The sequence below is a fragment of the Besnoitia besnoiti genome, chromosome III, assembly GCF_002563875.1.
Source record: "Besnoitia besnoiti strain Bb-Ger1 chromosome III, whole genome shotgun sequence".
Lineage (NCBI taxonomy): Eukaryota > Apicomplexa > Conoidasida > Eucoccidiorida > Sarcocystidae > Besnoitia > Besnoitia besnoiti.
Genome location: NC_042358.1, coordinates 1,803,851 through 1,827,342, shown reverse-complemented (window position 1 = coordinate 1,827,342; position 23,492 = coordinate 1,803,851). Strand labels below are relative to the sequence as shown.

The following is a 23,492-nucleotide window of genomic DNA, read 5'->3' as shown; positions in this document are numbered from 1 at the left end:
ATGGCCTTCAACCGGAGGACCGACTGTACGCATGGCAACCCCGTCATCGGACAGCGAGCATGGGAGGAGGCGTTCGGGATGCATCAAGAGCGACTGAGGAAGATGAAGCCTCAAGTAGACACGCGGGTGCCTCTCAGCAACGCTTACCATCGGGCAGTCCGCAAAGATTATTATGCTGACCAGAGAAAAAAAATGAATGATGCATTCGAGAACTTCAAGATGCTTCGTGCCATCGCAACGACCATGAACAGACCCTCGCCTCTCACCAGAACGCAGGAGCCGCAATACCACATCCTCAACCAAGTGGCGCGTCGGAGAGAGCTTCTCCGCATCTACAAGCAGAATCAGGTACACACATGCTTCTTCCTGACTCTGCACTCCGAAAGAACGTGGAAATCGGAGAGGCGGCGGTTGAGAAGAGCGGGGCAGACGTACCATCCCGTGGTGCCATCGTGGGATAACTGGACGGCCAGGTTAATTCAGCGATTGCTGATCCTCTTTTCCGTCTCACCACCCTGGGGGGGGGGGGGGAGGGGGCAGGCATCGTCCGCACCAGAGAGTTGTGTACTTCTACCGACTCGGCGCGATAGCCTCACGCGATACGTGACGACAAGCGAGCTTCCCGAGAGCAGCCCCGTTTCGTACCGGTCTTACAGAGCACAGATGCCTACCCCCAGAAGACAAATATCTGCTAGGTGGCACCTGATTTGCGCTCACGACTCTACTTTCGAGCAGGGATTATGCCCATCTGTCACCCGATCGGGGGGGGGCGGTTGAGGCACACGGTAGACTAGTCTGAGGCAGGACCACGGCTTCCGCTGCATTCATTTTCAGCTGAATAGCAACGCTGCTGCAACAATAACAGCGATGTGCCAAGCTCAAAACCGACACCCCGTGGTGGGAATAGGAGAGCGCTGTTCCACGCCACCGGTGGGACTGTATCATAGGAGAGACCAATGGTCACAGTTAGTGCCCTACGACCCTTACAACGTACCAACCCCGCAGTGAGGCATGGTGGATCTGATGCTGAAACAAGTGACATTTGGCTTCCCTGTTGTTTTGCAGATCCTTCTTCAGCGATTGGAAGCAACGCGACCGGTGGCTGTGAATCGGACAAACCGAGATCTGCTTGAGCACGAGCGGTTACTGGCGAACTGCAGTTACTCCACGCGGCGGCTGCGCCAGCGGGCTCAAAAGTCTCCTGTTCTGCATCCACGGCCTTCCTCGTCGCCCTCTCCTTGCAAAGCAAATACAGCTACCACGCGCAATAGCTCACAGAAAAGATCTCCTCTGGCAAGCCGGACGGTGAGTTCTGCAGTCGTCCTTGCCCATTCTACACACAGAACTTCTGTTTTGTCGCAGCTAAATTCCTTCATTACTTCAGGCCGGACGTTCTAACGGACATCTACCCAGGTTCACAACGCTAATGACCGGAAGGTGCCTATCGGCAGCAGGCGGAACGCTGAAACTACTTGTCGAACGTGCTTTTTTTATGAGAACCCTTCCCCCTCCGAAAGGGTTGTAACTTGCAGTTCGGCGGATGTCTACGTTTGAGCGTAACCGTTATCGATTATTCTGTTGGTGAACAGGTCCTCAGGTCTTCACAAAATCCCAGGCCTTTGCACCAAGCTGAAACAGTGACACCCCTTCGGGATGCCGGTACGAGGCTGCCGGTGTCGAAAAGCGTTCCAAACCTGAGAAGCAACAGCTTTCTCGCGGAAGAAGGCCGCGCAGACCACAATGTCAAAAATCGTTTCCGCTGGGAAGACTACACCGTCTACCCGACCAGCGCTGTGATGGGCAGGAAGCCGCACCCGTTCAAAGAGAGCGATATGACGGCTCATCGTCTGCTGTGCACAAATAAGGGATGACGATGACGCATAGCGTTCGTATGTGAGGGCTAGTCCAATATGAATGCGGTCCGCGCCTTCATATGGGATTGAAGAAGCGTTCCTTTTTGCCGCTGTGACTTACTTCGTGCGTTGGGTAAAACGGCTCATGCAGTGCGTCTTTATACTCAACCACGGATAGAACACCGCCGGAGCAAAACCTTCGCTGCCCTAGCTCGCTCAGCACACGCCAGCCCGGATTGAGGACTTTGGCACTTGCTTCTTCACTCTACTCTGACAGCAAATATCCCACAGCAACTGCCCTTTATTGAGCCGAGTGCGTGCCCCCTCACGCGAGAGCGATACACAGACAGGTCTCAACTTCTGACCTAACCGTAGCATCCCGTAGATTCGTACCAGAGCGACGCAACTAACAGTATCAGCAGACGATCAATACCCGCGTTTGCGAGTCTGACCTCTTATACAGGCAGTAGAATTCAGGTGAGTTCCCATATTTCTGATCTGTAAAGGTGTTGCCCGGCTCCTTTACACCGATTTCGTGCCACGTGACCCAAGAGCACTGGTAAAAAAAAAACCTGAATGCGAATGAGCGCTAACTTCTCGCTACGGCACGCGGACTAGAGTGGTCTGCCCTCAAGTTTACTTTGCGTGCTTCTGTTTGACTTTGTCTTTTCTTTCCTGTGTCCAGTAATCTCTGGTCTAGACTAACTGTCTGCCTCCCCTCGGCTAGAACGACGCTGACTGAAAGCGACGACTATTATAATAAGACCGTGGCCCGGAAGTGCACGCGCACAGGATATTCCTTCTTCAGCGAGGAAGAAGTGACTCCGCACATACGCGCATGCGCATACGCAGCTACGCCACACAGATCCCTACTGCGGTGGCGAACAGTCCAGACGCGGGGCTCAGGAAAGAACACAGGTTACAGCTGCGTATCTCAAGCAAGCTGTCGAAGAAATGCGTAGTATTTAGTGACATCTCTAACTGTAGATCAGCCACAATGCACATGCTGAAAGACCCCACGTTCTAAATATGGCAGTGACCTACGGGGGCCTCAACGCAGGAGTAACTCAAAGCCCTCACTTTGTTTTTACGCTCGCCTGGGGCACCCATTCTTCTTTTTCGCCCCGTCTAAATCTTATTCTCGCGGCGTCGCGCGGGCAGGTTACGCCTCCATCCCAAAGAAAATCTCTCCACGATGAGACGATTTACCCTGGACCAGCTGCTACCCCAGCCGCTTCCGCATCCGCGGCAGCTCCATCTAGCTCGGTCCCTGCACTCCGCGCGGCGCCCCACTCGACCCTTCGAATGACGACGTAGTCCAGCCACAACGTGAGAAGAAAACTAAGGAAACAAAAGGAATGGAAGACCTCGTGGAAGCCGTAAATCGCTGGGAAGGGGTCTGGCCGCTTGCAGCTGTATACAAGCGCTCCCACAACATACAGCGATGCCAGAGCAAAAACGGCGACCAGTTCGCTCGACTTCAAAACGCGGTAGTACTCTGAGAGGAATAACGCGTGCAATAGCCCCACAAAGATATACGTGTAAGCTCTTCGGGTGCGCCCTGTCGATGTCAACTCGCCGAATATGATCGAACAGAAACCTGAGACCACAGAAGGATCACCGCAGACACACGAGGCTGCGCACCAATTATGTCCGGATGCGGTGCTGCACGGACAGGGGGGGGCTGAAACAGCCCCTAGATGAGAAGAACACAGACACCGAAGACGAGCATGAGAGGAAGACGGTCCCCAGTCTCAGCAGCGTGACCATTTCTCCGCCTGTCTGAACTGCTTCTGCGCTGCTGGCTCGGCGCCCCTGGCGGACGAAGCTCTCGTGCGGGGATCGCATGGGAGCTGCCCGAGAGACGGGAGGGATGAACGAAAAAGGGCAACAAGAAAATGGCATTCAGGTCGAACAGGGCGCGGACTCCAGACAATCTCGCGCGAGACAAGGAACACGGAATCAGCGACTCTCTTCACATGATGTCTGAGGACAGAACTTAGAGCTCAGTATTCTGCACGGACAAACATCAAGGAGCAGGCAGGCCCAGCATCTGTTTAAAAAGTGCATGAACCCTTCCTACGCCCGGTATGCATGGAAAATACTCGACTCCTCGCCCCGCGACGCCACCAGAGAGAGGGCCTTGCGAGACGAGCAGTCCGATCGCACGCGACGAGTACCTCCTAATGGAAGTCGCACAGGCCACCTCTCTGGTACAACTCGATCCTTTTCGCTGTCCCCCCGCAAGGCTCTACGAAGACTTGTTCTCGCTTTCAGGGTCGAGTATTTGCGATCCATGCAGCGCGTTCACTCGCGTCGCCTCACCGTAGATGGTCGCTGCCAGCTGGACGAGCAGCAGCCAACAAGAAGAGCTGGCGTCGAGAAGGAGCATCGGAATGGGGGTCGTGCTGCCGCTGATGACCATAAATATCCCTTCAAAGAAACGACGCACAACGCCCCGTCCCGGAGTTAAAACAGATGATCTGAGAGCCCCCCGCGCATCATCCGCGCGACTAGCTCCACAATTTCAGTCTTCACCAGCGTGCCACTCTATTCACGGAAGTTGGATTTGCATCTAAAAAGCGCCGCCAATCGAGAAACACACCACATAACACGGGGGGAAGGACTACAACCGATACAGGCAGATTCACTATCGCGAAAAGAGGCATGGGAAAGTCAAGTCGATGCAGAAACTCTCCCTCCACGATGACGAGTCCCATCCTCTTCAGACACTGCACCTTCATCGCCGGTGCGTTGCGAGCCTTCTTTGTCGCTCCAGCTCCGAAACAACAGAGATCCGTCTTCCACCCCTGAGGCAGCCACGAGCAAACTCACGTCCGTCTTCGCCTCCCCCAATCTCTCTGCGAGCCGCGGGATTCTTTTTCACCTACCCGCGTGATCGAGCTTATGCAGCAGCTGATAGAGCCCCGGCCGGTTCGTCCACTCGAAGCAGTGGAGGAGGGCGCTGGCAAGGAAGTTCCAGACGAACGTGAAGCAGGAGATGGCGGCTGCGACGAAGGAGCTCGGACTGCTGCATGCGCTCAGGATGAATAAGATCCAGAGCGGCGAGAGGAGAAACAGCGCCAGGTGGATTTTTCCGCGCAGGAAAGGCCGAACGGTCATGACGCCCTCGGCGACAGACCCATCCGACGAAAGCGAACACATGCGCGCTTTCGTCGTCGGAGAGTTGCTCGCGGCCCGCGGCGCACTACCAGACACACGGGATGAAACTTTGTCCTCTCCATGTCTGCAGGTGTTCCCAGAAGTCGAGACTTTGGCCTGGCGCCCTCGCAGACCCGCTCCCTTTTCCTCGAGCTTCTCAGCGAAGCCCGTCTCAGACAGCACGCCGTACCGCGACTCACTGGTTTCCCCCGCCATGTTGTCGAGAGCCCTGCGAAGGACCCAGAGCAGAGTTCAGCCGAAGAAAGGATGCACGTGTCTGCGCGGTTCAGCCTGGCGCCTGCTGTGGCCGCCAGAGACCAGGCGAACACGAGGAGCAGGTCTTTTGAGTCAAACGCCGCTGCTGTGTTTCAACAGCGAAGGAGCGGACACACAGATGAAGCAGTCTGCTGCCACTTGCCTCTCCCGCGTTTCGGTACCCCTGAGGGAACGCTGCGGCCTCGAGAGCAACTTCAGATTTTTGCGCAAGCGGAAGCGCAAGAAATTGCCGCTGGTCGCCTCAACAGGTTAGCAGCCACGCCCTCCCGATCGGCACAAATGGCGCCAAAGAGAAAGCGTTTCTCAGTGTTTCGAAGCAGGCAAGTTCTTTCAAGCCGTCAGATCGTTTGCAGGGTTATAAACCACTGCAAGCAGAGCGACTTACTCGGTAGACAAAAAACACGCAACACGTCACGGAAGTTAGCGATATGGAGCACGGTCTACAACAGCCAATCCGGCAGTAACGAACACCGCTGACCGAGGAAAGGGCCCCAGCACAAAAGATTTACTGCATTATCCGAAGAGTGAAGCCTTACAAAACAATTGTGTGAGGACGTCCGCAAAAACGTTCACGACTGAGACACGTGCTTTAAACTGCGGACAGGCAGACAACGTGCGCAACCGAAACTCCGTGATGAAATCCCCATTTCGAAACCCGCCGCACTCAGTCTTTGCGCTGACCTCGAACAGAGCAGATTCGATTCGCCGTCCCGCGAGTTGCGAGGAAGAAGAGAGAGGAACTCCGGGAGACAGATCTTCCTCCCTCTTGCCCAGCCGCGGGTCGTCGTAGCGCAGCATCAAAACGCTGCCGATGCAAAGCGAGCCCACAACGAGAAAGAGGACGCCGAACGCTCCAAGGTATATCAGATAGAGCGGCGAGGGAAACAAGAGCTGGATCGCCCGTGTGTCTCTATAAAAGGGCGGAAGGCACAGCCAACAGAGACAGTATGCGGACACTCCAACCGTGCAGCCGACGAGCAACCTGCCTGCGTTCTGCGGGTTCATTCTGGGAAGCCATCCAGCAAATGTGTCGCTTCCTCAGGATTCTTCACCAGAACTCGTCCACAGACCGACGACGGATATGAAAAGCACCAAAGAAGCTGAGTGAAGTTGACATCAAGAGAACCCTGAACGCCACGCAGTCCGAGACGGCCGAACCAGCGCAGGGGGCACCCGCACCAGCGGCAGAGGGACTCACCCTGGCACAGACAGGAGAAAATATTCCTTTCTTCCGTTCAAACACTGACGTACGACGCCAAAGAAATCCAGGAGTACTTCTGGAAGTCGACAGTGTCGTCGGACTGGTTGTTCACCACGGGCAGGCCACAGGACGCCGCCACGCCGGAAGCCGACGGAAGGGAAAAGCCTACCGCTTCGCAATCGGGGAAAAAGGTCCGCATTCCTAAACACGCCCCGTTTCCGCGATAGGTACACAAAGCGAACAGAGTTTCCAAGTAACGCTTCCTCGACGTGGGAGACAGCCAAAAAGGGGCCTTGCAGCTTCCGTTGTAAAGGTGACCCGCCAGACCTCGCCACCCACCCCCGCAGCGCGGCACACACACAAAAAGCCGTGGCGAGCGAGCTTATACAAACATCGCAGTCTGCTCAGGCACGACGCGGCACTAGCTTCCCTCCCAACCTGGAGGTGCTCGATGCGGTCTGCAGGAGATCCGTGAGCGGCGTCTAACCGGATATCCCGCGGTTCGTTGGCTCATACTTGCTTCGCTGTGTGTAGCACAGCTGACGGCTTCTGCCGTCCTCTACCAGCGGTTGCTGAGAACGTCCAGGCCCAGGAGACGGCGCGCTGGATCGACCTCGAGTTTAGCTCCTAGAGTGAGGCACCTCTGAAGTCGTGAACAGAAAACGCGGCGAAGCAGAGGCTTCCTCAGGAGCTGTCCAACAGAGACAGAAACACGACAACGCGCCGCGACTGGCGGCGGGGCTCGCGCGTGCCCAGCGAACGGCTCGCCGAAGCGGCTTTCTGTCGCCGCGCCCTCCACGGGCGTCGCCTCTGTTGTCGCCGGAAGTAAACGACGTTGATCACTCCTCATAGTGCGGAGACAAACTGCATACGCGAAGAGGTCAGACAGCGCAGTCCGTCCTGTCTAGCTCCACTGGCACCTCCGTCTGGCATGGCCCGAAACGCATCCTTCGCTGCCCGCGACTTGGTGAAGGCGTGACTAGAGTCGCGGGGCGCCGCCTAGTTGTCTGGCTCCCGCGCAGCGCGGCGTTAGCCTTCTCAGTCGCTCATGCTGCAGCGAACAGCAGGGATCCACGGGGAACGGCGGTTTTGCTCAGAGTTCAGGGCACAGTCTTGATGGCCTTAGAAACTGAGGGCGGCGCGCACGCAAGGCCCCGTTGACGGGACTGCGCCGTCTGGGCGCGAGACTCTGCGCAGAGAGACACACTAGAGCCGTCGCGCGCAGCCCGCGGCGGAACCCCCCGTGGTGGCCTGTGAAGACAGACGCAGACTCTACGAGCATTCAGGGTCTTCATGCGTGTTTCCCGCCTGGGGTGCGCGTTAGCACTCGAGGCGGATCCTTGCTTCTCAAAAAGTAGCCCAAAGGGGGGCCCGCGATAGGGGAAAGGGCGAGCGCGGGATGCTGACTCCCACGGACAGGACGATCGACGCCAAAGCCAGTGCGCACTTCTGCGCCGTCGAAAGGGAATTCAAGTTCGACTTCGCGCACGGTTGCTGGTGAAACGAACGCGGCGAGGTGGCCTGACGCAAAAAGCTTTTGCACTCTTGCGGAGAGCACAGAAAATTCTACATTCCTTACGTCTCGGGTGAAGTCGAAACAGGAAGCAAACCGAGCGAGTGGGTAACGCTGCTTCTCCTGCTCAGTTCGCTCTACGCGCCCCGGAGACTGCGCCAGAGTCGTTTGCTGTAACCCTCCCGTCTGCGCCGGAGACGTGCGAGGACGTCGCTTCCACGCTCTACTGGTGCAAAGTCTGCTAACGCTCCACCTGCAGTCGCCATCCTGGAAGCGCGTTGAAACCTTGCTTTTCGCTCTCGACCCGCGTTCCTTCGTGCGCGCTTCCGCGCAAAGCCACTAGGGCTCCGTGTGCGCCTGGCAGGACGCGAAACCCACGACGGCGGATTCATCTCGAAAGATCGAGTGAACGTGCAGACATGCTGCACTCTAAACCGCCGAGTCGACCGAACGAACACACACTTTCTGCAGAAAGCGGCCCAACAGCTCTCTGTGCCTGGCTTTCCCGCGCCTCCGGCTGTGACGCCCGGAGGCGGGTGACTCTCTTCGTGCGAGATCCAGCGACTGACTTCTGGGTTTTTCCCGTCGATTGAACATCGACGATCTGCCAGCCCCCTGCCTCTACCCGCCACCCCGCCCCGCCCCCGCCGTCCCCCTCCCTGGTGCGTGTGGCCCCGGGGTCTGGGCGGTGTTGCCCCTCGAGTGGCTCCTTCCGCAGTCTTCCGCTCGGTACCCTGCGGCTTCGGAAAGAGCCTGAGGAGTCCGTTCTCGTTCGCGCGCCGCCGGATCGTCGCCGGTCCCACTGCTTCAGTCGCTGCGGCGCCTCCAGCTGTTTCTGCTTCGCGTCGCCTCCCTCGGGTCTGATCTCCGCAGCCGGCGTTGTCTGCGTTGTCTGCGTGCACCATGGCGATCGCAGGCCCAGCCTCGGGGGAGGCGTTAGCGCCGTCGCCTTCGTCGGGCTTGTCTGCCTCCCCCGCCGCCGTTGTGGCGGCGCTCGCTGCGGGCGGCAAGAACGACGACGAACTGGGCTACATGGGGGAAGAGGGCGTCTCGACGGGGAAGGAAGAAGAGCCAGACGAAGCGGAGCTGGAGCACTTTGCAAGTGTCAGACAGGCCTTCGAGTTGTACGAACACGACGCGCTGCTGGAGGTTCATCGCATAGAGCGCCATCTGCGGCGCCTCGCCCCGGAAGACAGAGCGCTGCTGAAGGAGTCGATCGGCTCGCGGATTGCGAGGCTGAAAGACGCAATCGCCTGCAACCAAGCCTTCATCAACCTCGTCCTCATCGCCAGCGATAACAGCAACATGCAGCCTCACGGGACGTTCCCTTCCGACAGTCTCGACGGCGACCGAGGCAGGCCCCAGGCCTGCGCAGAGAGCCACAGCCACAACACCCCCGCAGTAGCGAGAGACGAGGGCTGCTACGGCTGCGATTGCCATCACCCCAGCGCCGGCTGCGTGACGACCGAGCCCACAGAAGACGCGCACAGAGGACAACTCGCACAGAAGCTTGCAGACGTCGGCGCCCGCGGCCTGCGGGAGCCAAGCGCCAGGCACCCTCCGGGCGGAGGCGATCAGGCGACAGCTGCGAACGGCAGTTACGCCGGCTTGCCCCCGCCGGAGCCTGAGCTGGGAGGCGGGCGTGCAGCCGCCGGCGAGTCAGTGAAAAAGAAGAAGAAGAAAAAGAAGAGCAACGGGAAGTCAACCGCGGGCTGCGCCAAGCCGCGACAGCCAGACCAGGATCAGAAGACGCATAGTGGAGGACCCGCCGACGCGAGGGGATCGGGATTCGCAGCTGGCGACGGCCTCCCATGCTCCGCGCCGCCATCGCAGGGGCACTGCGGAGAGTCCTCGGCGCCCAGTGACTCCTACCGCATGGCGATTGACCACGAGAAGCTCGCGCGGAATATGTCCAAGGTACGTAGACCCCGCATGCATTTGCGGCGACAAGGGTTCGTACAGCTACGCGCCTGCTGTTCATGTGCAAGCGAAACGGGTCAGCCTGTTTCGCACGCGAGTGCTCTGCCTCAAGACGCTAGCTCCACGTAAAAACTCAGCGACAAGTCGCCTGCGGGTTGTCCCTGAGTTACGCGAGCAACTCTCCGGGCCCCCGACTCGCGACGACAGAGGGCTGCCCATGTCCCTTTTGCCTAGGCGTTTGCATGTGTATGTCTTTACCTCTCTGTCTGTTGCTGTGCTTCTGTACCGTTATATATCTGTTTGTGTATCAGTATCTATCTATTGCTGTCCATTTTCTCTGTCTGCGTAGCCGCCTTTGCTCCCAGTGCTGAGGATAGCTCTTCACGCCAGGGTGTGGACGAACCCGTAGACTGACTGCCCCCTTCTCTTCGGACTTTCATTATGTACCTGTCCACAAGGAGGCACCACGCAGCATAAGTACGCTTTTCCTGTATATCGGTGTGTGTATAACATGGCGCGACATGCGTGTCGGGATGCAAGCATACGACGAGGTGCATGTGCCCATGCACACGCTCATTCGTGGAATCTCGATTCCTGCACAGGTGAGAAGCACTCTGCGGCAGTTTGTGAGAGACTGGTCGGCGGAAGGCGCAGAGGAGAGGGAGGCCGCCTATGGGCCCCTGCTGGAGGCGCTGGAGTCTCGCATGCCCATCCGCGATCGCACCAAGCCACCAAGGTGAGGCTGCCGCGGCGGAGGCGCGCCTTCCGAAATGCGGGGCGTGCAGCGCACAGTGTTTCGTGTCTCTGCGTAAAAAAACGGTCTGAGACGGCATTTCGTGGCCGTTTGTAGACACTCATTGACGATGAACCCGAGTGGCTGTCTTTCTTACGAGCAGGCCGCTAGGAGTGGCTGTCGCGCAGACAGGAGTCACAGGACGCTCTTCACGCGCGGCAAACAGTCCGCTTGCGTGTGGAATGTCGCACAGAGCGGCTTGGGGAGAGGCGTTACCCTATACGCATCTGAAGCCGATGGTGTGTTGTTTTCTCTTCTTTTTCTCACTCAGAGTCCTGTGCCCCGGATCTGGGCTTGGGCGCCTGCCCTTCGAGGTCACGCGCCGCGGGTACGCCTGCCAGGGCAACGAGTTTTCGTACTTCATGCTAATGGGTGAGTTTCGAATCTGCAGGAGGGGGCCGGAGAACGCGCGTCGCCACTCGAGAGGCAGGCAAGCCGCAGCAAACGGAGTCGAAGGTGGCATGCAAGCTGCTGAGACCGCTCCTTCAGAGCACTCCGCAGCGTCTCGCTGGCGGGAACGCGTTCCTGGATTTTTAAAGTACATGACGTCCCAGCGGAGAAGGCTCTTGGGGTTAAATCTACGCGCGTGTGCTGCACCATATACACACATACCTACGTACATTTACGTACATGCATACCTACCTACATACGCGTATCCGACATACATTTGTCCGTGTGCAGGTGCATCTCCGTGTCCGGAAATGTATGCAGTGCCTTGCAACGGAGTGCGGCGGGGATGAGAGCGCACGCTTACAGTGCTGAGGTAGATATACCGTATTTTGCCTCTGCGCATCTGCAGGCTCCGATTTCATTCTGAATCACGCTCTAAAGGTCCGGTCTTGCCCTCTGCAGCCGTATTGCCTCTCAACGTCGAACCGGTGAGGACTGCGAGTTTCTTCGGGGGCAATCCGGCAGACTGTTTCCGTTGGCATTCCTTTTCTCTCGAGTCCGACTGCGACATAGGCGTTCGGTGTTTTAGCTACGCGACGTTCTCGGTTCTCCTCTCTTGTTTCTCGCTTCTCGGAGGGACGGCCGCTTTGTCCCAGCGGCACTCCGCCAACCATTTGGCGAGATTTGTGTCGCGTTGCTGCGGCAGTATAGAGAGACTTTGTCGCTGTTGCCCTAACCCGACCGGGCTGTCTCAGATCCCTCGAGACGTGTTTTCGCGTCCTGCTGTCAGTATGCAACCTGAATTAAATCCACATATGTCTGAACTGTAGGGATTCTTCTTGTGCGTCATTTCAACGCGATAGTTGCGGGCCTGCGACCCACCCACCCTCGCCCTCCGGATGTGCCGTTGTTTAAAGTTATCTCACTCAAAACCGATAGTTTGTTAGCACCTGCGTCCTCTCTCATGGTACAGCCGTTGTCTTCATTTGACTGCACCGGACGGGCATCGTGCGCTTTACCTCTAAAGCTCGAGTGGAGGACGTGTGCGCCGACATCCTTCGTCATCTGCTTTTTCTTTTTGTGGCTGTTCCCGGCATTCGCTGCAGGCGAGGCAGACACGACCACCTGCAGACCGTGTGGATTCCTGACGTATCCCCGAACGAACACATTTCTCCCGACACGGATTTCTCCATGTGCGCCGGCGAGTTCGTAGAGGTACGCGGAAGGAGACGGCCTGAGCGGCAAACAGCGAAATCCGCTCTAGCCTGTCGTCGATGACTAAGTTCTCAAAAACGATGGCGCGCACGCATCGCGGGAGAGAGACGAGCATGCAGTGCGCAGTTTTGTCGCGTTCTGTTGGAGCTGTTGGAGGGCGTCCAGCGGCTGCTCGTGCGTCCCAAGAGCCCTTTTCATCTGTTTTGCCTCGCTGTTCTGTCTCTGGATGTGGCGCGAATGACGCAGGTCTACGGCGGATGCGACGGCACGCCGAGCGGCATCCCGGGAGCGTCTCAGCCCTTCGACGCAGTCCTGACTTCGTATTTCCTCGACACCGCGAGAAACGTGCTGCTCTACATTCGTACCATCGCCAAGATTCTCCCCCCCGGCGGCCTCTGGGCGAACATCGGTCCTCTGCTCTACCACTACGCCGAGATGCCGAACGAGATGTCCATCGAGCTGGCTTGGGACGAGCTCGAAGAAGGTGAGGAAGCGCGCCTACCCAAAAAAAGGCGACACACAGGACGCGATGGACAGGGCACCGCGCTGGTAGATTAGAGGGACGTGCGGGGCTGCGCCAGGAGGGGGTGGCAAGCAGAGGGTGAGACGAAATCTATCCAGGCAAAGTACAAGACGCGAAGGACATGCACACCCGCCGTCAGTCGTCGCGGTGTGGCTGAGGCATTTTCGACGTTGGTTCTCCCCTGCTGCGATGAACGGCAGCTCGGCGAGCGGGTACTGCCTCTGACTGAGGCGTCACGCGCGCGTTTTGGAGCCTTCTCGGTTCTGACTGAGAGGAGAACACTTCTAGAAACGCATGCAGCTTAAAAGTATCGTCTCTTCAGACCACTGCACGCTGCTCAGAAGCAGCTCACTGCGAGTTAGCCACGCAGCGACCAAAACTATGGCGCGCGCGCATCGCGGGAGAGAGACGAGCATGTCGTGCGTACGAGGGAACGAAGCACCTAACGTATTTCATTTCTGTTCGCCTGGGCACCGCCGCACACCGCTAGATGAAGGGAAAAGTCAACAAGGTGGGCCCCCAGAGTTGACCAGCAGACAATTACGTTCCGGTGGCATTTTTTTCGGAATTCGTAGAGGGGAAAAAGATTGGCGTCTCGCGTTTTTTGCTCCGTCGCCGTCGGCGATGCCTCGCGTTCGCTTGTTCCGAGCCCCTGACGCGTTTTGACGCGGATTTTTTCGTTCCCGCAGTTATACGGCTGTGGTTTGATATCGAGAAGATCGAATGGCGCGACGCGTACTACACCTCGAATCCAAAGTCAATGATGCAGGTGAGCAGGGCTGATTCACGAGAGAGAAGACAGTACTGAACTGCAGCCGATTCGCCTTCTCTGTCGTCACTTTTTTCCTCTTGTACTGTCTCTTTGTATTCCATTCGTGTGTGTTGAACTCTCGAATTCCCTCGGGGTCGAGGAGACACGCCGTGGGTGTCCATAGCGGTTGGTGCGGGGCCTGCTCGTCGACTTCCTGCCGCGAAAGCTGTCGCGTCCTGCGCGTGTTTTTCGACTTTCTCGCCGTTGCCGGTCTCCGCCGTCCTTCTCCGCGCCGACGCGCTTGCGTGCGCTCTCTGCTTGTCTGTGTTCAGGTCCAGTACCACTGCGTCTTTTTCGTTGCCATTCGAAACTCCGCGCCCGCCCCCGTCGTCACGCCTCTGCCTGACGCATACTAGATGCACCGGCGGATACGTTCCGTTCTGTCTTGAGTTTTTCGTTCTTTCCTGGTATCGTAGGCCCTGACACTCACTTCAAATAGATGTGCATGCGCATCCGTGAAGATACATGCATACATGCAGTTGTTCAACACCCGGGTTGTTACGATGTGTCTCTCGTTCAGTCTCGCGCGAGAGGCAGACGGCCGTCTTCTCCTCTTCTGAACCGAAGTTTTCGTTCCCGTGCCATGAAGAACTAGCAAGGAAGTCGACGCCGTCAGTTTTTCCTGTTCCACCTGCTGTGTGATCTCTTCTCTCTGCTGTTCTTCTGCGACCGCTTCTCCCGGGGGCCTCTATGCCAAGGGGACTCTCGTTGACCTCATGTGTTGGCTCCAGTGGAAAGTGGGGACGAGGCAACTTGTTCTGCTTCCTGTAGGTTTGTAGCTGTCGTCTGGCGTGTCTCTGTGCACTGTTTCGCCTTCTGCCGCGGTTCCCTTCCTTCTAGAGACCGAGTCTTTCGTGGGGGTAGCGGGTGTTCGCGTGTTTTTGTTTGCTGAGTTGGAGTGGCTGCGCAGAGAGACTGCGCTCGTCTTGTGTGCCCTCTGTCTGCCTTTCGTGCGTATTCCTTCCTCTCTCCATCTCTGCGGGCAGACGGGCCGCAACGTTTTTTGGTGCATCCGGACTCGGAGCAGAATAATGATAAAACTCAAATTCTAAAGAGAGGCTCACGTGCTCACGTTTCGCTGCAGGCCATGGAAATAGAGTGGTCTCCACAGCTCAGGAAACCCGCCAGCAGGTCTTCCGCAAGCGTCTGACCTCCAAACGTTCTTATTGGATGCAGTTTTGCCCTGCACACGTGTCCTGCGTCACCGCTGGCTCGTCCGTTATCCTAGTTTCTTTCTGCTTCACTTTTGTTTTTTCCCCGCGGAGCGAGAGAGGCTGCGTGCCGCTCCGGTCGACGCAGTAAGGAACACAGCCGAGTACGTACCACAGAACGCGTAGAAAAACGATTAAAAGGGGAAATTCACGTGTAGACAGTCTGATGTGGGAGACTCGGTTGCTTAGAAGTTCTTTCTGCGGACACTCTGTGCTCACTGCAAGCAGAACTGGCCCGGGCTCTGCTGTTGCCACTAAAGACAGCTGCGTTACAACACAAGGGCTCAAACACCCATACAACGCAGAAGAGCTCCTGTCGAGCATACAGTGCGCTATCGAGGCAGCCTCATGCTTCCGTACCCAACAGAACACAACTGGTACCCCCCCCCCCCCCCCCCCGCGTGGAGGCAATGTTGCCTCCAAAGCAAACGGCCGTCTTTCAAAACCCTCACAGCTTCACAACTGAGACACTAGAGACGAAAAGGACGGAAAAGACAATTTAGAAACCATCTCTAGCAAGGTTTCCGGCGAACCAGGAGGTTTCCCGAACTCCGATGTCTTAATGGGACTGGAAGGCAGGGGGGTTTCGACATGCCCTACGGCGTCACTGCCGCCGCCGCTTTCTGTTCGCCCGCCTTCATTGGTGTCTGCCTCGCTGACCCCGGTGGCGTTTCTTTCCCGTTCCTCACGAGGGGCGGTTCGCCTCATTTCCCCTCCTTCTAAGCAGCCCTCCATCGCTAGCTGGCCTTTCGCTCTGTCCTCGTGCTCGCTTCCCTCGTGGGCGGACTCGTCTTGCACGTCGTTCAGCCCCCCTGCCTCGCCGCGGGCTGCTACCTGTCCGCAGTCTTTGCCTCCGCGGCATTGTTCGTCGTTCTCTGAATCGTGCTGTTTCCTCGTTGCGAAGTCTTTTTCTTCTGGTTCCGAAGACGACAAATTCCGCAAGTCCCGTAGGTAATCAGAGGTTGGCATACCTTCTTGCAGCCGGACCAGCAGCTGCCGTGAGTCCTGGAACTTCACGCCAAGCATGTTGGCCCAGGAGGAAATGGATCTGCGAAGAAACAACCTTCAGACCGATGGAATTGATAAGAACGTAGGTGACAGACACGTCTTGCAAAGCAGAGTTCCGCTGTTCTACGCTGAGGACAGAGCCCAGTCGGCGTCGGCAATGCACCCTGCTGGACGCACACGCCCGGCGCCCTGGAACCTCAGTCAGTGGATCGAGTTAGTCTACGACATACGCATAGAAAACACACCGTTAGGAGGACACATACGTCTTCCTCTGGACAAGACTCATCAAACAGCGATCGCCACGTGGCCGTCCTCGGGCTCAGCGGACAACATGAGTTGCTGCCCGCGTAGGCCTCCCTCAATGCCCGTTTTAACTGCAGTACGAGTATTCGTTTTCCACGTCGCGTGTAAGAACGAATAACGTCTCTGCTTGCGAGGTTCCGCCGCACTGCTAAAGCGCTGAATACAACCACAGAGAAGCTCCCTAGAGTTAACAGGAAGAAGATGGACGGACCGGGGATCGATCCCGGGACCTCCTGAATGCAAATCAGGCGTGATACCACTACACCATCCGCCCGAAGGACGCTGGTCGGTGGACTAGCTTTCCGCCGATTCAGAAGAAATACGACACTAAACGGTGGCAAAGCGGCGTGCGTCCCTCGACAATGCCAGCCAGGACCGCGAGACATACACCCACAAAGCGCAACCCCATTGAGTATTTTGCGCCGAGATTTCTTCCCTTGGCATTCTTACTTTTGAGCCGCAGCGTCACTGATTGAAACAACAGTGCCGCGCCGTCCCTGCCTTCCCGCTCGACCTGCCGAAAAGTCCCAAAGGCACACACACCACATCTATACACCGCCACGTTACCTACGGGAAGTTCGATGCACCACATACACGGACAGACAAATATGACACCCATCTTGTTGAGCTCAGGAGGTTGTGCCAAGAGGGGGGGGAGGGGGGGTGGATGAAACGAGCACGACTACACGAATCCCTGGCACCAACTGGTGCCCCTACACAAGATCAGTGGCCTTCTGAGACCTCTGCTCGCCGTCGAATCGCAACGAGCGACGGCGGCAGACAGACGCACCTGCGAGATGCTGGTACTCCCTCGCGTTCTCGATCTCTCCTACGAGAAAGACGTAGTCGAGCTGAAAAAATGCAGACAGGGCGTGAAATCCAACACTAAGCTTCCCTTATGCGAATACATTCGAAAAGACGCTCACGACTATACGCAGCGCCTTATACTCTCAGGCGGTCGCCCTCATGTCACTCCATACCCATATCCACATATAAACAATATATATATATATATATATATATATATATATATATATATATATATATATATATATATATATATATATATATATACGCCTATATCAAGACGGGTATAGGCATTGGGAACTCATGGTTCCTGCAGCCTGCCGATACGTTAGAAACTCGCTCCGAAGACCGTGTCTATCCCTGCACACTCGAACCCGTTCACTTACATCGTCAAAATGAAGTCCGCGTGCTGTGGTCATCGACGTGAGTAACAGCGTGCGCGGCCTTGTTGCATCGGCAGCGTGTCCCACATCCCGCACTTGACGCAAAGCCGTGTCGCCCCTCTCCAACTCTCTTTCATCCTCTTCGGCCCGTTCCTCGGCGATAGAGAAGGCGCCAGGCGACCGCAGCGAGCCAGTCTCCTCCGCAACCGAATGCGCAGCGGCGCCCGAGGCAGACAGCGGACTCTCCCGCGGGGCCTGGGCGAGGCTTTGCCTTCTGGAGAAGTGAAAGTGAAGACGAGAAGATGAGGCCACTGCGGACGGGGAAGAGGGCAAAGAGGGCATCTTCTCGTTCGCTGACTGCAGGCGATGCGTGAGACGGGGAGAGAGAAAACCAAAGGCCTCATGCAGAAGCTGCGTGTGCTGCACACATCAGAGAAATCAAGAAAAGAGTGCTTTCCGCCTCAGACGGCAACGAACGGGTCGCCAGAGAAGGAGCCTGAACCCTTCCTAAGTTGACGACACACAGAAGGCTACGTTTTGTCAGATACACGCCTGCATGTATGTGCCTACACATATATATATATTAAACATATATATATATATATATATATACATATATGCACAGCGCGACCACCCCGGTCTTGAAGAGCGGCACAAAGGGGTCGCGTAGACCGAAACGCAGTGACACTGAACCTCGCCAGCGACAGACGTGAGTGATAGAGACGATTGTCTCGTCATCGACCGCAGGTCTACTGACGATCGCCAGCTGAGCCTACTTCTATCCCGAGACGCCGAAGATGCAGAAGAAAGGAGACAACCGAGTGCCGGTGCGCGAGCAAAATCAGAGCCCGGCGGGGCTGCAGCGCATGCAGCAGCAGGGAAGTCTCGTAGGCGAGCGTGGCTGCACACGCAGGAAGCAAGTCGCGCAAAAAAAGGCGTATACAGCGGCGAGAGATGCACTGCGTCAACGCAGAAAGCCGCTCTCGAGCAGAAAACGTACGCGCGACGTTTTGTACCCGCTTGCGGCCATAGTTCTCACGCGTGCTTCCAGGCGAAGCGGCGCTACCCTCAACAGATGTCCTTTTCTGCACATTCCTGGTCGTTAACTTCTCGGCATAAAGGCTCTCCAGCCAAGCGCGCGACGCGACGCCTAGACCACGACGCGGAGAGACAACGCGGAACAACACGCCGAGGCTTCTTGCGAATATTTGACACTCACGCGATTGACAGTCCAAAACGCACGTGCGGGTCCACAGAAAACTTGTGTCTAGGCACAGAGTCCTGCGGGCTTGTTGGGTTCATAAAACAGCTGCGTGAAAGCAGTCGCCGCCCTTTCGGCTGCCTCGCCGCGTTCTCACCCAGAAATCCCCTGGGCGACGGGTGAAGAAAGTGCTCCAGGGACGCCGGCAGCCCTACGAGGGGCCACCCCTGCTCGTGCGGAGAGGCGGCGGCGGCAGATTCTCGGAGAGGTCTGCGGCGAGGGAACGACGAAGAAAACGTTGCGCAGGGAGCTTTAATACACACAAAGAGCGCGGCCCCCTCAAAACCCCGTGGTAACGCCTCCGACCAAACAGGATGCTGTGAAGCGTGTCGACATCCAGTGGAGCAAACACTGCGGACGACTGTGACTCTATCTGTAACTACGGTACACCGGAGAACTCAAGCTCGTGAGAAGCCACCCCAACGGGCACGGTCACCGCCCCAAGTTACTTTACATAGAGAGGGAGCCTGAAACTGTGTTGAGCAGGACGCTGATGGAGGGAAGCAGCTCTCCAGCCCGAATCCCGTCCGCATAAAAAATCGAAACATCACTGAACGCCCTCCGCCGTGAATCCCCTTACCGGACGACTCTCATGAGGCGTGTGCCCTTTCCATTCTCAGGGGCTCCCGATTTCGCTGCGAGCCATTCGCCTTCTCCTCTCTCGTCTTTTGTGTCGCGCTGCAGAGTGAGGAGTCCCCGAGACTGCAGGTCTTGGATGACGCGTTCCATTTCCTCCCTCTCGTCCTGCGATACGGATTTCTGGTCTCCTTCACTCGTCTCCGCCTCTTCTGCAGCCCCGCAGGAACTGCGAGAAGAAGACAGTCGCAGGGCCTCGCGCAGATTGAGCATATCGGCGAGCTGCCGCCTCAGCGGCCGACCCACAGTCGCGCTTGCGCCGATGATTTGGAAATCCATTGATGACGGATGAGGCGAAGGCGACAGCGTGCCTGGCGGCAGGCGGAAGACGCGGTGAAGGAACTCGAGCGGCGACGGAGAGCTTTCGCGTTTTTTCTTCCGCTTGCTCGCGCCTGGTGCAGCCGCTTGCGGAAGGAGGCAGGCTGGTGCAGAGAGAAGGAGAGAAGCGCCAGGTCTCGTCGCAGCTTTCCGCCGCTTCTGGAAGAACCGTTTCTTCGCAACGAGAAGCGAAGAAAAAAGGAGAGACGCCGGGCGCGGACGTGAGGCTCGCAAAGTCCTCTTCTTCAGCGGCGCATATCGAGCTGAGACAAGCATCACGCAGCAGCCCACACGAAACGCTGCACATCAAGGCGGGGCGGCGGCAGACATGCAATTACTTTACAGAGTCGGCATCCACTCTTAGAGTATGCGGATTGGGCCAGTTCCATCCCGAGACTGAGTCAAACCCCAAGCGTCGATCGATTGACGAATACACACTCCAGAAGCGAGATAGAATAAGACGGAAGCTGACAGCAATGACCGCGACACGATACGCAGAGGCCACCCACCCGGCACCCTTGTCAGCGAAAACACCCGCAGCGCCAACAAGTTCTTTATGATTGCAGGACACCACCAGCCCATCCACGGGCACACCCGCGCAACTGCGCTCCGTACAGCGTGTTCTGTGTGGCTCGTAAGATCAGACCGTTGGAGCGAGAGCACAGCTTTTGATGGCTAGCATCTGGGCGCGATAATTCTATCAAACCAGAAGCCGTGTGTAAAGAAGTTAAACCCCACTAATAATAACCAAGAAGACCATATTGCGTATTCCTCCACTAAAAATCAAAAAGATAATGCTGCATACTCTGCCGATCATCATGAAGAAGGTCATAGTGCGTATTCTGCCGATAATAATAAGATCATACTGCATCACGCTGCATATTCTACCAATAATAATCAAGAAGACCATACAGTCCACCAATGATAATCGAGAAGATCATCCTGTATATTCTACCAATAATGATCAAGAAGACTGTATTGAACAAGCAAATGAAAACCCATCGACGGATACCCGAGACTCACTGAGAGGCTGGAGAAGACGATCCGCTTCATCGAAGACGACGTGCTTGACGCGCTTCAGAAACGTCTCGAGTGTCTGCGGCTGGACGGCCCCCAGTCTCTGAGAAGAAGGAAGCAAGGAAGGGCAAGGAACGAGGAGACAGAGACTTGCGAAGCAGACAGCGGGAGGCCCGAAGGCTAGCCAGAAGCCAACAAAACTCCAAGGAGCGTCCGACTGACCTGCAGAAGGTGACGAAGCGTTTGAGCGGCGCCGACGACGATGAGAGACGAGCCGATCCTGCAACGCACACAGAAAAAGAGTTCACTTGGAATCTTCAGCATCCAGCCTGCAGCCTGCGTGTGTGTTGGCCGCCTTCCTCAAAGACTCTCTAAGCGCGCCCAGCCAGACGGAGCCGCATGCACTGTGCGCTGTTTGTGATGGGCTGCGGGAGTACGTAGACACGGTTCCTGCACGCCCGACAGAGAGTGTCTCTTCTTCACCGACAGCAGTTGGTCGCTGCTGCTCGCCTCGGGCTCTCTTACTTGTCGCGCGCCCACGCTGGAAGCTGCTTGACCTCTGTTTCAAAGAGAGGCGGCTCTGTCGCGCGGCTGACTGCTTTCGACGCCTCTCCCTCGCCCTCAGGGCGCGCGCCCTGGCCTCCGCCTCTCGCTCTGGCCTTCTCTTCACGGCATCGGTCGCCGTCGTCGCCTGCGTTATCGCTGTCTCGAGGGTCAGCCTCCGCGCCTACGCGAGGTGCCTGGGCGTTGCCAGCTGTTCCCTCTGCAGTCCTCAGAGGCTCGCTCAAAACGAGGAGGAGGCGCGGGCGCTTCCCCTCGCCTCTGGCGTGAGCCAAAGCCAGGCGGGCCTTCACGAGACGGTCCTGAGCGCGGGCAGCTTCAGTTTGCGCCTGATGAGCGCGAGCCAGGAGCGCTGGCGCGCCCTTTCCTCCCTCTTGAGACGTCGCAGCCGCCGCCGTCTTCAGCTCGCTGGCCGCGTGTTCAGCGGCCTCAAGCTCTCGCCTGGCTGCCGCGTACGCGTCGGCAGCTCGCTGCAGCGGCGAGGCACGCCCTGCTTCCGATTCCCTGCTGGTCAGACAGAAGTTGGTTCGAAGGAGACTGTGGACTTCGTGCGCGACCTGCACAGCCAACTCCCGCGTCGGTGTGACGATGAGCGAGCAAGCAGAGGCTCGCGCGACGGCGTTGGCGACCTCGGGAGCGTCCAGACACGCTGCATGGGAGAGGTAGCTCTCTGCAGCCGACTGCGCCTCTTCTGCTTCTTCGCGCCCTCCTGTCGCTGCCTTTTTACTGCTCAAGTCGGTTTTCCGCCGTGTCAGCGCGCGCCCACTCGGTTTCTTGCGGTGCCTGCTGCCCTCCGCGCCTTCCCCCCGCGGCTCCGCGTCGAGAGGCGTGTAGAGCAGCGACACCGCCTCAGAGGCAGCGGGCGCCGCGGCGCCCTCCGCGTTTGCGTGGTGGTGCCAGTGAAGCAGAGAAAGCAGATACGCGAACGTCTTTCCGCTGCCTGTCTCTGAGTGAACTAGCAGATCGGCGCCAGAGGCGCCGACGGGAAGCGCTGCCCGCTGGATGCCTGTGGGCACCTGCACGTCCCGACTCGCCAGCGCCGCTGACAGATACGGCGGCAGCGGTAGCCCCGCAAACGTCAGCGGGCATGGCGGCGGGGGCGGAGGAGTCTCTTCAGCAGTGGCAGGCACAGGAGGCGCCGCTGCGAAAGGCCCTGGAGACCACCTGTCTAGCCTCGGGGACGAGCCTGGCGGCTGGACAGGAGTAGAGGGGGGAGCGGGTGAAGACGAAATCCGCGCACTGGACTGCCAGGCCGCCGAGTGAGGGCGCAGGGAAGGGACCGCCGCGAAAACGCCTCCTGTCGCTCGACAAGGCGCGCCAGACGCAACGGCGCCAAGCAGATGTCCGTGGTGCGTGCCTGGCTTCTCCCCGAAGCGTGAGAAACGCAGAGAAGTCACCGTAAGGTCGTGTTTCGGAAAAGGCCTCCTCAGATAGAGGAAAGTGCGGCGAGACACACGGCAGCGCAACGAAGAAGAGTGGAGCCCATACGCACGCGATGCGAGCGCGGGAGGGAGGACGAAGGAAAAAGGCGCGACGCACCCCGGGGTGCTGCGCCGCCTCGCGTGTGCGGACGGCCGCGTGGAAGCGGAGAAACGCTGACGATGAAGAGAAGACAAAGGCGGCTGGGAGCCGCTTAAAGACGACAGCGAGGCGTGAGCGGAAGGAGAGAGGAGGGAGGTCACAGATGAGGGAGGTAGCGGCGGCAGCCGAAACACGCTGGAACCAAGAAGTCCGTCTTTTTCACCGAGGGAGCTGAGGGCAGGGACGGAAAAGGAAGCGGACGAGGAGAAGAAGGAACGCCCGAGCGAGCGGCTGCCGCCACGCCCGGCGACTGAACCCGCGGCCGCATGCCCAGACAGAAGAAGAGCGACGATAGCGAAGAAAGCCCCGCTCCACGCCCCCATTATTGAACGGGGCAAGGCGACGCTCATCTTTGTGAAAACCTCCTGCTGCGTCTCCACCGTGGCGCTACAACGGAACAAAAACGACGAGACACGCGCTCTGCAGCGTCCTGCCGCCTCAGCCGAAGGCCGAGTCTTCTACAGTCTTCATGTCGTGAAAGGGATGCCCAAATCACGCAGGGAAAGAGACACAGAACAATGCCGCCTCGCGCGCCGATGCAACGCCTTCGTGCCGTCAGTCAATGGATACGACTCGAGGCGACCTGTGAGGCCCTCGAGCAAAAAGCCCAGCGCCAGCGTCAACTTGAAGGCTCGCAGCTAGGCGACGGAGAGATGTGGATTTTCGGCGGCGACAAGAGCGAGCAGAGTGCGAATGAGGTTTTGGAGGAGCGGACATGTGAGAACTAACAGCTGAGAAGGCAGGCAAAC

General features: G+C 57.7%; 5 protein-coding genes and 1 non-coding gene across 6 annotated transcripts; 2 read left to right on the top strand and 4 right to left on the bottom strand.

The window, feature by feature from the left end:
- BESB_045760 (uncharacterized protein) lies at positions 1–1,871 on the top strand (the record flags this gene model as incomplete). Its single annotated transcript, XM_029363027.1, has 3 exons — positions 1–348; positions 1,066–1,305; positions 1,590–1,871. The coding sequence occupies 3 exons, from the start codon at positions 1–3 to the stop codon at positions 1,869–1,871; spliced, it is 870 nt and encodes a 289-aa protein (XP_029220393.1).
- A 1,187-nt stretch (positions 1,872–3,058) lies between these two features.
- On the bottom strand, positions 3,059–6,296 carry BESB_045750 (hemolysin-III related subfamily protein; the record flags this gene model as incomplete). Its single annotated transcript, XM_029363026.1, has 4 exons — positions 3,059–3,453; positions 4,179–4,286; positions 4,745–5,244; positions 5,956–6,296. 4 exons carry the CDS (start codon positions 6,294–6,296, stop codon positions 3,059–3,061), a joined length of 1,344 nt encoding a protein of 447 aa, XP_029220392.1.
- A 755-nt stretch (positions 6,297–7,051) lies between these two features.
- Positions 7,052–7,342, bottom strand: BESB_045740 (uncharacterized protein; the record flags this gene model as incomplete). The annotated part of the gene is made up of 1 exon (XM_029363025.1): positions 7,052–7,342. The coding sequence occupies one exon, from the start codon at positions 7,340–7,342 to the stop codon at positions 7,052–7,054; it is 291 nt and encodes a 96-aa protein (XP_029220391.1).
- Positions 7,343–8,908: 1,566 nt separating this feature from the next.
- Positions 8,909–14,013, top strand: BESB_045730 (uncharacterized protein; the record flags this gene model as incomplete). The annotated part of the gene is made up of 8 exons (XM_029363024.1): positions 8,909–9,922; positions 10,528–10,661; positions 10,990–11,090; positions 11,518–11,596; positions 12,215–12,323; positions 12,570–12,807; positions 13,536–13,615; positions 13,930–14,013. 8 exons carry the CDS (start codon positions 8,909–8,911, stop codon positions 14,011–14,013), a joined length of 1,839 nt encoding a protein of 612 aa, XP_029220390.1.
- A 1,311-nt stretch (positions 14,014–15,324) lies between these two features.
- On the bottom strand, positions 15,325–23,066 carry BESB_045720 (DEAD/DEAH box helicase domain-containing protein; the record flags this gene model as incomplete). Its single annotated transcript, XM_029363023.1, has 10 exons — positions 15,325–15,916; positions 16,630–16,693; positions 16,970–17,030; positions 17,373–17,789; positions 18,146–18,270; positions 18,728–18,840; positions 19,211–19,847; positions 20,608–20,704; positions 20,824–20,881; positions 21,127–23,066. 10 exons carry the CDS (start codon positions 23,064–23,066, stop codon positions 15,325–15,327), a joined length of 4,104 nt encoding a protein of 1,367 aa, XP_029220389.1.
- On the bottom strand, positions 16,382–16,453 carry BESB_050700. The gene has a single exon. It is a non-coding gene; the product is annotated as a tRNA-Ala (tRNA).
- Positions 23,067–23,492: the final 426 nt, after the last annotated feature.